This window comes from Hyperolius riggenbachi, chromosome 9 (genome assembly GCF_040937935.1).
Source record: "Hyperolius riggenbachi isolate aHypRig1 chromosome 9, aHypRig1.pri, whole genome shotgun sequence".
Taxonomy (NCBI): Eukaryota; Metazoa; Chordata; class Amphibia; order Anura; family Hyperoliidae; genus Hyperolius; species Hyperolius riggenbachi.
In genome coordinates, this window is record NC_090654.1 from 59,658,639 (window position 1) to 59,672,929 (window position 14,291).

The 14,291-nt window shown below is 46.8% G+C and overlaps 1 protein-coding gene across 17 annotated transcripts in view; it reads left to right on the top strand.

The window, feature by feature from the left end:
* The window catches only part of ATP2B2 (ATPase plasma membrane Ca2+ transporting 2), a 386,993-nt gene that overhangs the window by 356,399 nt on the left and 16,303 nt on the right, over positions 1-14,291 (top strand). For 11 of the 17 annotated variants that reach the window (XM_068252864.1, XM_068252865.1, XM_068252867.1 and 8 more), the window contains 2 exons: positions 7,302-7,409; positions 7,924-8,103. In XM_068252864.1, coding sequence (XP_068108965.1) covers positions 7,302-7,409; positions 7,924-8,103 — 288 coding nt within the window. Of the gene's footprint in view, positions 1-7,301; positions 7,410-7,923; positions 8,104-12,878; positions 13,051-14,291 lie in introns of all 17 variants that reach the window. The other 6 variants (XM_068252872.1, XM_068252874.1, XM_068252876.1 and 3 more) reach the window with 2 other exon arrangements.

Here is a 14,291-nt window from a genome sequence, read left to right on the forward strand (position 1 = left end):
AACAGGAAGACAGCACAGAGGATGCAGGATAAGAGCAGGAAGACAGTACAGAGGATGAAGGATAAGAGCAGGAAGACAGCACAGAGGATGAAGGATAAGAACAGGAAGACAGCACAGAGGATGCAGGATAGGAACAGGAAGACAGCACAGTGGATGCAGGATAAGAGCAGGTAAGACAGCACAGAGGATACAGGATAAGAGCAGGAAGTGAGGATGGAGTGTGTGCAAGGTAAGAGCAGGAAGATGAGACAGAGTAGGCGGAAGATAGAAAGCAGGAAGACAGCACAGAGGATGCAGGATAGGAGCAGGCAGACAGCACAGGGGATGCAGGATAAGAGCAGGAAGACAGCACTGAGAATACAGCATAAGAGCAGGAAGACAGCACAGAGAATGCAGGATAAGAGCAGGAAGATGAGACAGAGTAGGCGGAAGATAGAAAGCAAGAAGACATCACAGAGGATGCAGGATAAGAGTAGGAAGACAGCACAGAGGATGAAGGATAAGAGCAGGAAGACAGCACAGAGGATGAAGGATAAGAACAGGAAGACAGCACAGAGGATGCAGGAGAGGAACAGGAAGACAGCACAGAGGATGCAGGAACAGGAAGACAGCACAGAGGATGCAGGATAAGAGCAGGAAGACAGCACAGAAGATGCAGGATAAGAACAGGGAGACTGCACAGAGAATGCAGGATAAGAGCAGGAAGTGAGGATGGAGTGGGTGCAAGATAAGAGCAGGAAGATGAGACAGAGTAGGCGGAAGATAGAAAGCAGGAGGACAGCACAGAGGATGCAGGATAGGAGCAGGAAGACAGCACAAAGGATGCAGGATAAGAGCAAGAAGACAGCACAGAGGATGCAGGATAAGAGCAGGAAGTGAGGATGGAGTGGGTGCAAGATAAGAGCAGGAAGATGAGACAGAGTAGGCGGAAGATAGGAAGAAGAAAGTCAGCACAGTGGATGCAGGATAAGAGCAGGAAGACAGCACAGAGGATGCAGGATAAGAGCAGGAAGACCGCACAGAGGATGCAGGATCATAGCAGGAAGACAGCACAGAGGATGCAGGATAAGAGCAGGAAGACAGCACAGAGGATGAAGGATAAGAACAGGAAGACAGCACAGAGGATGCAGGATAGGAGCAGGAAGACAGTACAGAGGATGCAGGATAAGAGCAGGAAGACAGCACAGAGGATGCAGGATAGGAGCAGGAAGACAGCACAGAGGATGCAGGATAAGAGCGGGAAGTCAGCACAGAGGATGCAGGATAAGAGCAGGAAGACAGCACGGAGGATGCAGGATAAGAGCAGGAAGACAGCACAGAGGATGCAGGATAAGAGTAGGAAGACAGCACAGAGGATGCAGGATCATAGCAGGAAGACAGCACAGAGGATGCAGGATAAGAGCAGGAAGACAGCACAGAGGATGAAGGATAAGAACAGGAAGACAGCACAGAGGATGCAGGATAGGAGCAGGAAGACAGCACAGAGGATGCAGGATAAGAGCAGGAAGACAGCACAGAGGATGCAGGATAGGAGCAGGAAGACAGCACAGAGGATGCAGGATAAGAGCGGGAAGTCAGCACAGAGGATGCAGGATAAGAGCAGGAAGACAGCACAGAGGATGCAGGATAAGAGCAGGAAGACAGCACAGAGGATGCAGGATAAGAGCAGGAAGACAACACAGATAATACAGCATAAGAGCAGGAAGTCAGCATAGAGGATGCAGGATAAGAGCAGGAAGACAGCACAGAGGATGCAGGATAAGAGCAGGAAGACAGCACAGAGGATGCAGCATAAGAGCAGGAAGCCAGCACAGAGGATGAAGGATAAGTACAGGAAGACAGCACAGAGGATGCAGGATACGAGCAGGAAGACAGCACAGAGGATGCAGGATAAGAGCAGGAAGACAGCACAGAGGATGCAGCATAAGAGCAGGAAGACAGCACGGAGGATGAAGGATAAGTACAGGAAGACAGCACAGAGGATGCAGGATACGAGCAGGAAGACAGCACAGAGGATGCAGGATAGGAGCAGGAAGACAGCACAGAGGATGCAGGCTAGGAGCAGTAAGACAGCACAGTGGATGCAGGATAAGAGCAGGTAAGACAGCACAGAGGATGCAGGATAAGAGCAGGAAGTGAGGATGGAGTGGGTGCAAGATAAGAGCAGGAAGATGAGACAGAGTAGGCGGAATATAGGAAGCAGAAAGACAGCACAGAGGATGCAGAATAAGAGCAGGAATACAGCACAGAGGATGCAGCATAAGAGCAGGAAGACAGCACAGAGGATGCAGGATAAGAGCAGGAAGACAGCACAGAGGATGCAGGATAAGAGCAGGAAGACAGCACAGAGGATGCAGCATAAGAGCAGGAAGACAGCACGGAGGATGAAGGATAAGTACAGGAAGACAGCACAGAGGATGCAGGATACGAGCAGGAAGACAGCACAGAGGATGCAGGATAGGAGCAGGAAGACAGCACAGAGGATGCAGGCTAGGAGCAGTAAGACAGCACAGTGGATGCAGGATAAGAGCAGGTAAGACAGCACAGAGGATGCAGGATAAGAGCAGGAAGTGAGGATGGAGTGTGTGCAAGGTAAGAGCAGGAAGATGAGACAGAGTAGGTGGAAGATAGAAAGCAGGAAGACAGCACAGAGGATGCAGGATAGGAGCAGGAAGACAGCACAGGGGATGCAGGATAAGAGCAGGAAGACAGCACTGAGAATACAGCATAAGAGCAGGAAGACAGCACAGAGAATGCAGGATAAGAGCAGGAAGATGAGACAGAGTAGGCGGAAGATAGAAAGCAGGAAGACAGCACAGAGGATGCAGGATAAGAGCGGGAAGTCAGCACAGAGGATGCAGGATAAGAGCAGGAAGACAGCACAGAGGATGCAGGATAAGAGCAGGAAGACAACACAGATAATACAGCATAAGAGCAGGAAGTCAGCATAGAGGATGCAGTATAAGAGCAGGAAGACAGCACAGAGGATGCAGGATAAGAGCAGGAAGTGAGGATGGAGTGGGTGCAAGATAAGAGCAGGAAGATGAGACAGAGTAGGCGGAAGATAGGAAGCAGAAAGACAGCACAGAGGATGCAGGATAAGAGCAGGAACACAGCACAGAGGATGCAGGATAAGAGCAGGAAGATAGCACAGAGGATGCAGGATAAGAGCAGGAAGACAGCACAGAGGATGAAGGATAAGAACAGGAAGACAGCACAGAGGATGCAGGATAGGAACAGGAAGACAGCACAGAGGATGCAGGATAAGAGCAAGAAGACAGTACAGAGGATGAAGGATAAGAGCAGGAAGACAGCACAGAGGATGAAGGATAAGAACAGGAAGACAGCACAGAGGATGCAGGATAGGAACAGGAAGACAGCACAGAGGATGCAGGATAAGAGCAGGAAGACAGCACAGAAGATGCAGGATAAGAACAGGGAGACTGCACAGAGAATGCAGGATAAGAGCAGGACGTGAGGATGGAGTGGGTGCAAGATAAGAGCAGGAAGATGAGACAGAGTAGGCGGAAGATAGAAAGCAGGAAGACAGCACAGAGGATGCAGGATAGGAGCAGGAAGACAGCACAGGGGATGCAGGATAAGAGCAGGAAGACAGCACTGAGAATGCAGGATAAGAGCAGGAAGATGAGACAGAGTAGGCGGAAGATAGAGAGCAGGAAGACAGCACAGAGGATGCAGGATAGGAGCAGGAAGATAGCACAAAGGATGCAGGATAAGAGCAAGAAGACAGCACAGAGGATGCAGGATAAGAGCAGGAAGTGAGGATGGAGTGGGTGCAAGATAGGAGCAGGAAGATGAGACAGAGTAGGCGGAAGATAGGAAGAAGGAAGTCAGCACAGTGGATGCAGGATAAGAGCAGGAAGACAGCACGGAGGATGCAGGATAAGAGCAGGAAGACAGCACAGAGGATGCAGGATCATAGCAGGAAGACAGCACAGAGGATGCAGGATCATAGCAGGAAGTCAGCACAGAGGATGCAGGATAAGAACAGGAAGTCAGCACGGAGGATGCAGGATAAGAGCAGGAAGACAGCACAGAGGATGCAGGATAAGAGCAGGAAGAAAGCACAGAGGATGCAGGATCATAGCAGGAAGACAGCACAGAGGATGCAGGATAAGAGCAGGAAGACAGCACAGAGAATACAGCATAAGAGCAGAAAGTCAGCATAGAGGATGCAGGATAAGAGCAGGAAGACAGTGCAGAGGATGCAGGATAAGAGCAGGAAGTGAGGCTGGAATGGGTGCAACATAAGAGCAGGAAGATGAGACAGAGTAGGCGGAAGATAGGAAGCAGAAAGACAGCACAGAGGATGCAGGATAAGAGCAGGAACACAGCACAGAGGATGCAGCATAAGAGCAGGAAGACAGCACAGAGGATGCAGGATAAGAGCAGGAAGACAGCATAGAGGATGAAGGATAAGAACAGGAAGACAGCACAGAGGATGAAGGATAAGAACAGGAAGACATCACAGAGGGTGCAGGATAAGAGCAGGAAGACAGCACAGAGGAGGAAGGATAAGAACAGGAAGACAGCACAGAGGATGAAGGATAAGAACAGGAAGACAGCACAGAGGATGAAGGATAAGAACAGGAAGACAGCACAGAGGGTGCAGGATAAGAGCAGGAAGACAGCACAGAGGAGGAAGGATAAGAACAGGAAGACAGCACAGAGGATGAAGGATAAGAACAGGAAGACAGCACAGAGGGTGCAGGATAAGAGCAAGAAGACAGCACAGAGGATGCAGGATAGGAGCAGGAAGACAGCACAGAGGATGCAGGCTAGGAGCAGTAAGACAGCACAGTGGATGCAGGATAAGAGCAGGTAAGACAGCACAGAGGATGCAGGATAAGAGCAGGAAGTGAGGATAAAGTGTGTGCAAGGTAAGAGCAGGAAGATGAGACAGATGAGACAGGCGGAAGATAGAAAGCAGGAAGACAGCACAGAGGATGCAGGATAGGAGCAGGAAGACCGCACAGGGGATGCAGGATAAGAGCAGGAAGACAGCACTGAGAATACAGCATAAGAGCAGGAAGACAGCACAGAGAATGCAGGATAAGAGCAGGAAGATGAGACAGAGTAGGCGGAAGATAGAAAGCAAGAAGACATCACAAAGGATGCAGGATAAGAGTAGGAAGACAGCACAGAGGATGAAGGATAAGAGCAGGAAGACAGCACAGAGGATGAAGGATAAGAACAGGAAGACAGCACAGAGGATGCAGGAGAGGAACAGGAAGACAGCACAGAGGATGCAGGATAAGAGCAGGAAGACAGCACAGAAGATGCAGGATAAGAACAGGGAGACTGCACAGAGAATGCAGGATAAGAGCAGGAAGTGAGGATGGAGTGGGTACAAGATAAGAGCAGGAAGATGAGACAGAGTAGGCGGAAGATAGAAAGCAGGAAGACAGCACAGAGGATGCAGGATAGGAGCAGGAAGACAGCACAGGGGATGCAGGATAAGAGCAGGAAGACAGCACTGAGAATACAGCATAAGAGCAGGAAGACAGCACAGAGAATGCAGGATAAGAGCAGGAAGATGAGACAGAGTAGGCGAAGATAGAAAGCAGGAAGACAGCACAGAGGATGCAGGATAGGAGCAGGAAGATAGCACAAAGGATGCAGGATAAGAGCAAGAAGACAGCACAGAGGATGCAGGATAAGAGCAGGAAGTGAGGATGGAGTGGGTGCAAGATAAGAGCAGGAAGATGAGACAAGAGTAGGCGGAAGATAGGAAGAAGGAAGTCAGCACAGGGGATGCAGGATAAGAGCAAGAAGACAGCACGGAGGATGCAGGATAAGAGCAGGAAGACAGCACAGAGGATGCAGGATCATAGCAGGAAGACAGCACAGAGGATGCAGGATCATAGCAGGAAGTCAGCACAGAGGATGCAGGATAAGAGCAGGAAGACAGCACGGAGGATGCAGGATAAGAGCAGGAAGACAGCACAGAGGATGCAGGATAAGAGCAGGAAGACAGCACAGAGGATGCAGGATCATAGCAGGAAGACAGCACAGAGGATGCAGGATAAGAGCAGGAAGACAGCACAGAGAATACAGCATAAGAGCAGGAAGTCAGCATAGAGGATGCAGGATAAGAGCAGGAAGACAGTGCAGAGGATGCAGGATAAGAGCAGGAAGTGAGGCTGGAATGGGTGCAACATAAGAGCAGGAAGATGAGACAGAGTAGGCGGAAGATAGGAAGCAGAAAGACAGCACAGAGGATGCAGGATAAGAGCAGGAACACAGCACAGAGGATGCAGCATAAGAGCAGGAAGACAGCACAGAGGATGCAGGATAAGAGCAGGAAGACAGCACAGAGGATGAAGGATAAGAACAGGAAGAAAGCACAGAGGATTAGGGATAAGAACAAGAAGAAAGCCCAGAGGGTGCAGGATAAGAGCAGGAAGACAGCACAGAGGATGAAGGATAAGAACAGGAAGACAGCACAGAGGATGAAGGATAAGAACAGGAAGACAGCACAGAGGGTTCAGGAAGACAGCACAGAGGATGAAGGATAAGAACAGGAAGACAGCACAGAGGATGAAGGATAAGAACAGGAAGACAGCACAGAGGGTGCAGGATAAGAGCAGGAAGACAGCACAGAGGATGCAGGATAAGAGCAGGAAGACAGCACAGAGGATGCAGGATAAGAGAGGAAGACAGCACAGAGGATGCAGGATAAGAGCAGGAAGACAGCACAGAGGATGCAGGATAGGAGCAGGAAGACAGCACAGAGGATGCAGGATAGGAGCAGGAAGACAGCACAGTGGATGCAGGATAAGAGCAGGAAGACAGCACAGAGGATGCAGGATAAGAGCAGGAAGTGAGGATGGAGTGGGTGCAAGATAAGAGCAGGAAGATGAGACAGATTGGATGGAAGTTAGCAACGGGTAGATAGGGCAAAGAGGATGTTGGGTAAGAGGTGGTAGACAGGACAGAGAAGATGGGGATTAATCAGATTAGTCCATCACTCACTGAGGTGAAAGTGGCTGACTGTACTGCTGTTCCTAGGAAGCTGGAAATAAAGCTCAGGGACAATGCACACGGCAGAAGATAAAAGATGACACTGAACATTGCACTGGGCAATACTTTGTCAACATGTGTCATCATAGATTATCAGAGGAATGCTTTGCAGCTACAGTAGTTGCTAGGTAGTTGTAACAGTTTGCACGGTATGTAGAGGTTGGACAGCACAGAATCACAACTGTTCTCTGTAATTTCTCTTTCCTATGTGTGAGCCATGTAACCTTCAGCTAAACCGTGACCTCTCTCTGTTGCAGATAGTAATCGTGCAGTTTGGTGGGAAGCCCTTTAGCTGTGCTCCGTTGCAGCTTGACCAATGGATGTGGTGCATATTTCTTGGCTTTGGGGAGCTAGTGTGGGGACAGGTAGGTGTTACATGCATGTAGTTCAAAGACCAGAGAAGTCATTAATCTTCTATGCTTTCTAGTCCGTAGCACAGAAAATGGAACTGCCATTTGTGCTATGTTGTATATGAACCCCATTTATCACAGTTACATGCCATAAATCTACAGTAATGTAGTTTGCGACATAGAGGAGGTTTTTTTTTATCCATATTGCTTTTGTTTTTCCTAAATACTGGTAACTTTTTTGTAAAATATCTATTTGTACTGCGCAACCAAAATGTTGGTGCTATATAAGTCAGTGATTATTAGAATGGAGACACTACTGGTTGATATTATACACTGTTGTTATTGTACCCCCCTCATTTTTTTTTATTTTTTTTCCTTTGACTCAGGAGTCAAACTCATAACCCCATGCTTCACAGTCAGGGGCAATACCTCTGGACATTATCAGCTGACTAATACCACATCATTCATTGTCAAGCCCCACCCCCACCCCCTCCCAATCTCTGCCTGATAAAGTGTTCTTCATCCATAGGTTATCGCCACCATTCCAAGCAGCAGGTTAAAATTCCTCAAGGGGGCGGGTCATTTGACGCAGAAGGAGGAGACTCATGAGGAGATGAACGAGGATGCAGAAGAGATAGATCACGCAGAGAGAGAGCTCCGACGAGGACAGATTCTCTGGTTCCGTGGCCTGAATAGAATCCAAACTCAGGTATATAGGTGGAGCATTATTTTTTGGAGCTCATAGTGCTTTCTTTCACAGGTAAAGGCCAAATTGAGACCATACTATATCGTGATAAAATGCAAGGGATTCTGACAATGAAATGTCTGTAGGTAACCATGCTGATCTACCCACTTCCTCTTGCTAATATACCAAAAAGCAATAGACAATCATTTTTTATATTACAGAATGCCACTGGAAATTGCCTAGTCTTCAATATGTGTTTCTTGGGTACTAATCAAGATAGAAGATAGTAATACATATTCTATGTCTACACCTAGTACAGTATAACAGGTTTATACAGTGGTTTGCAAAAGTATTCTGCCCCTTGAAGTTTTCCACAATTTGTCACATTACTGCCACAAACATGATTGGAATTCCACATGAAAGACCAATACAAAGTGGTCTACACATGAGAAGTGGAACGAAAATCATACATGATTCCAAACATTTTTTTTTAAAGAACTGCAAAGTGGGGTGTGCGTAATTATTTAACCCCTCTTTGGTCTGAGTGCAGTCAGTTGCCCATAGACATTGCCTGATGAGTGCTAATGACTAAATAGAGTGCACCTGTGTGTAATCTAATGCCAGTACAAATACAGCTGCTCTGTGACGGCCTCCGAGGTTGTCTAAGAGTATATTGGGAACAACAACACCATGAAGTCCAAAGAACACACAAGACAGGTCAGGGATCAAGTTATTGAGAAATTTGAAGCAGGCTTAGGCTACAAAAAGATTTCCTAAGCCTTGAACATCCCACAGAGCACTGTTCAAGCGATCATTGAGAAATGGAAGGAGTATGGCACAAATGTAAACCTACCAAGACAAGGCCGTCCTCCTAAACTCAGAGGCCGAACAACGAGAGCGCTGATCAGAAATGCAGTCAAGAGGCCCATGGTGACTCTGGACGAGCTGCAGACATCTACAGCTCAGGTGGGGGAACCTGTCCATAGGACAACTATTAGTCGTGCACTGCACAAAGTTGGCCGTTATAGAAGAGTGGCAAGTAGAAAGCCATTGTTAACAGAAAAGCATAAGAAGTCCCGTTTGCAGTTTGCCGAAAGCCAATCGGGGGACACAGCAAACATGTGGAAGAAGGTGCTCTGGTGAGATGAGACCAAAATGGAACTTTTTGGCCAAAATGCCAAACGCTATGTGTGGCGGAAAACTAACACTGCACAACACACCATCCCCACTGTCAAATATGGTGGTGGCAGCATCATGCTCTGGGGGTGCTTCTCTTCAGCAGGGACAGGGAAGCTGGTCAGAGTTGATGGGAAGATGGATGGAGCCAAATCCAGGGTAATCTTGGAAGAAAACCTCTTGGAGTCTGCAAAAGACTTGAGACTGGGGCAGAGGTTCACCTTCCAGCAGGACAATGACCCTAAACATAAAGCCAGGGCAACAATGGAATGGTTTAAAACAAAACATATCCATGTGTTAGAATGGCCCAGTCAAAGTCCAGATCTAAATCCAATCGAGAATCTCTGGCAAGATCTGAAAACTGCTGTTCACAAACGCTGTCCATCTAATCTGACTGAGCTGGAGCTGTTTTGCAAAGAAGAATGGGCAAGAATTTCAGTCTCTAGATGTGCAAAGCTGGTAGAGACATACCCTAAAAGACTGGCAGCTGTAATTGCAGCAAAAGGTGGTTCTACAAAGTATTGACTCAGGGGGCTGAATAATTACGCACACCCCACTTTGCAGTTATAAAAAAAAATGTTTGGAATCATGTATGATATTTGTTTCACTTCTCACGTGTACACCACTTTGTATTGGTCTTTCACGTGGAATTCCAATAAAATTGATTCATGTTTGTGGCAGTAATATGACAAAATGTGGAAAACTTCAAGGGGGCCGAATACTTTTGCAAACCACTGTATATATATATCAGGCAATACAACACAAAGGACTTTTGAGAAGACATACTGCATTCACCAAATCATGCATCCTAAAGAAGAGTAGAGAGGACATTGCTGCATATGCTATACCACAGTGTTTCTCAAACCTGTCCTTGTGACTCCCCAGCGGTGCATGTTTTGCAGGCAACCTCACCTATGCATAGGTGGGGAAATTAGTGTCTCAGCTACATGGAATCCATCTAGTTGAGACACTAATTACCTTACCTGTACATAGGTGATGTTGCCTGCAAAACAAGTAATATTCTGCCATTCAAAGTCTATGAACAGGTAAAGAGGAACTCAACTCTTGCACAGCACACAATGAAAAGTTTTTATTCCATATATACAGTAGTTGCAAAAGAAATCCACTTGTCTATGTTCCTGTGTTAATTCAGCCAGATCAAAGTGTCTAATTAGTACTTTGCAGCTGTGAATAGACTGCAGGAGCTCTGCTGAGGCAGCTTCCCCCATAAATTAAACTCTGAGGGTTACCGTATTCAATGCTCCCTGCAAAAGTGAAGCCAACCTGCACACGTCAGTTTTTTTTCAGGATTGTGTTGTGATGCGATGCAACCGGTTGCGTTATTACAATACAGAACATGCAGCGCGTTGCTAGAATGACACCCATTGATGTACCCAGTAGTCAGTGATGCTGCTTTTTGGTCAGTTGCTTCCTTGCTTGCAGTTGCATTGCATGCACCATAAGTGTTGACAAAGGGGGATCACCGCTCAACCTCACTGTTCCACAGCAGCAGTACAGGACTCATTGTAGGAAAAATTGTAGCAGAAAGAAGGCTGCAAGTGGCTGGTAGGGTGGATAAAATCCACTTTTTACTTGCTTTGCGCTAAAAGTGTACCTTGTAAAAAAATATCTACTGAGAGAAAGCTCAGGAAAAAAGTTCACCTAGGCCATGGGATCTTAAAGAAGAATATATACTTTAGTGCATCACACATAGGGGTTGATTTATTAAGCTGCAGTGCTAAAGCAGCACAGCTTAAAGGGGAACTGAAGAGAGAGGTATTTGGAGGCTGTCATGTTTATTTCCTTTTAATCAATACCAGTTGCCTGGCAGCCCTGCTGGTCTATTTCTCTGCAGTAGTATCTGATTAAAACCAGAAACAAGCATGCAGCTAGTCTTGTCAGATCAGACTTATAAGTCTGAACCACTGAAACACCTGATCTGCTGCATGCTTGTTCAGGGGCTATAGCTAATAGTATTAGAGGCAGAGGATCAGCAGGGCTGCCAGGCAACTGGTATGGTCTAAAAGGAAATAAACATGACAGCCTCCATATACTTCTCTCTTCAGTTCCCCTTTAATGTGAGGAGCACGAGTTGTCCGCGTAAGTTACCAGTGCACACTACACTACCACGCATAACCTGCGTACAACTCGCACTGCTTACTGCTTGAATGAATCAACCCCATACTACTCAGTAAAGGAAAGCATATACAGTAAATATTACTGCATCTACTATACTTCCTCCAGTACAGTATAGACAGCACACTGCATATACCAAGGAGAGCATATAGATTGTAATACAGTAAATGTATATGGTACCATATAGTACAGAATGCAGCATATGTGTATGCAGTACCACACACTGCATAGAACATAGTACATAACCAGTATGTCTATATATAGGACCATATATGTGCACACCATCCTATGCTATAAAACAGAGGATATGTGTATACAGAGTTTTATGGTAAACAGTGGTGTAGCTAGAAACCATGGGGCCCCATAGCAAAATTTTCATGGGGCCCTCAGAACTAGGTACGCTTAAAGAAAATCTGTAACTAAAAATAGTTTCCCTGGGGGTACTAACCTCGGGTGAGGGAAGTCTCTGAATCCTCCTGTGTCCAACGGCGGCAGCGATAAAGCTTCCCGAACGGCGGGGATGTAAATATTTACCTTTCCGGCTCCAGTGCAGGCGCAGTATCGGCTCTCCGCTCGGAGATAGGCAGAAATAGCCGAATGCTGTCGGGCCGCTCTACTGTGCAGGTGCAAGTCTCCTGCGCCTGCGCAGTAGAGCGGACCCGACAGAGATCGGCTATTTCCGGGCGGATATTGCACAGCCTGACAAATTGCCGGCTGTGCGTACCTTGGGCTGCAGCGAGACCGCCGTGCGACACAGGAGGACGGGGGAAGCCTCGATAGGATCCAGAGACTTCCCCCTACCAAGGTGAGTACCGCCCGGGGTACTTTTTTTTTTCATTACAGAGTCTCTTTAAGCAATGCCACCTGCCCCTACCCTATGGATACGGGTTGAAAGCCAATTTACATTCACATGCAGTGTACTCGGAGTATATTCCTTAGGCTAAGAGACAAAGTCAGAGGGTGGAGACTCAAAGGGAAGTTAATAGTGAACACATCAAGTACAGCACAGGGTCCTTCTGCTCCAGGGCCCCATAGCAGTTGCTATGGCTATTGCTATGCCCCTGATGGTAAAGATTAAGAACAACATTTAGCACCATGCAGTATAGAGCAGAATAGTGTGAACGTATACAGCACTGTATGGTATAGAAGGGAATATATGTTTACCTAGAATGATACAGTAAAGAACAATTATACGGTAAAGAGCTGAGTGCAGTATAAACGTATATACAGCATTATATGGTACAGAAGAGGGTATGAGTATATACTGAATTGCCTTTATAGGTATATAGGGAACACTGCAGAAAAGACAGTGTAAATGTAGTCTGCAGCACAGCTAGCTCGTGTTTTCTGTGTATATCACATCCAGGCTTGTCGTCTTTGTTTTGTGTCCTGTCTGTAGTGTTGTGTGTTTGTTTTTATATTATTTTTGCCATTTTTTTCTGTGCAAGGTGTTGAACAACTCTGTCTAATTCTCTCCTCCGTTACAGATTGAAGTAGTGAATACATTCAAGAGCGGGGCTTCCTTTCAGGGGGCTCTGCGGAGACAGTCCTCCACCACCAGCCAGAACCAGGATGTAACCAATGTTTCTAGCCCTAGTCATGTATCGCTAAGCAATGCTCTTTCCTCTCCTACCAGTGCGCAAGCTACAGCCGCAGGGCGTGAGTCTGACTTCTTACTGCCTCACATCCACAGAAATGCCAACTCTGGACCCCACTTTGCCCTTGCGAGGATGACAGCACAGATAGCGCTTTTGTCATCATACTAGATAAGGTGTAATACAGCAGGGACCAGATGCAAAGAGGGTGCACCCATAGGCCTGCAGCTATATATAGTGCACAGAGGGCCTGCCGATAGACCTGCAGTTATATATAGTGTAAAGAGGGCCCGCTCATAAGCCTGCGGTTATATATAGTCTACAGATGGCCCACCCATAAACCTGTGGTTATATTTATGTACAGTTAAAGGGAACGAGGCGCCCTGGTATGTATAAAATGGATTAAAACCAGTTTAAAATCGAAAAAGGTGAGGTGGCTTATCTCAATAATGCAATTTTGTATGAACAAAGAATTTTATTTAGCACAGGCAATGCATTTTGCGGGTCTCAGCCCGCTTCCTCAGGCCAATCACAGTGCCAATAAGAAGAAAAACCAATAGCAAAGGGAGCCTCTTTTTTGCCTAGAGTGTTGTGACACCCCTCCAACTCTGTTATATTTATGTGTTCAGCTGGCAAACACCATCTCTGCCCCTGGTCATCCTTACTGTATTACACACAGTTCATTCATTTTAATTACTCCATATTGTGACACACCATATTGTGTTCTATCCATGGTGTTCTGTCATCCACTAACACATAGCACATCCATTTCCAGCTCTGACATCTCCATTATGATTTCCATATATGTCACTATCTGTGCTGCATTCTCCTGGAGCTACCCACAACCTCTGACTTCTTCCTTACAGGTCTTGTCTACCTATATAATGGGCATATAACCTAGAGGTTCTTGTTTGCATGTACAATGTGCATATGTTATGGCCAAAGCCAGAAGTGTGGCCAGCTCCCAAATTGGCCGGCCAATGTGGGAACTGGCCAAGAGATGTGGCCAAGGTCAGATGTAAGAGAATACATTGTACCATGGCTGGTGAGGTGGCAAATAAAGGGTTTTCTTCTGAATGCCTATGCCTAACATTAACCTTCACCTCTCTAGTGCCCATCATTAATCTCCACTCTCCTCTGCCTAACACTAACCTCCTCCTCTCCTCTGCCTAACACTAACCTCCCCTCTTCTGTGACTACCACTAACCTCCCCTGTTCCTTTCCCTAACCCTAACCTTCCCACCTCTTCAGATTCTGTCATGTCCAAGATAGTGACACAACACCAGGCACCAAAGTGAAATGGCA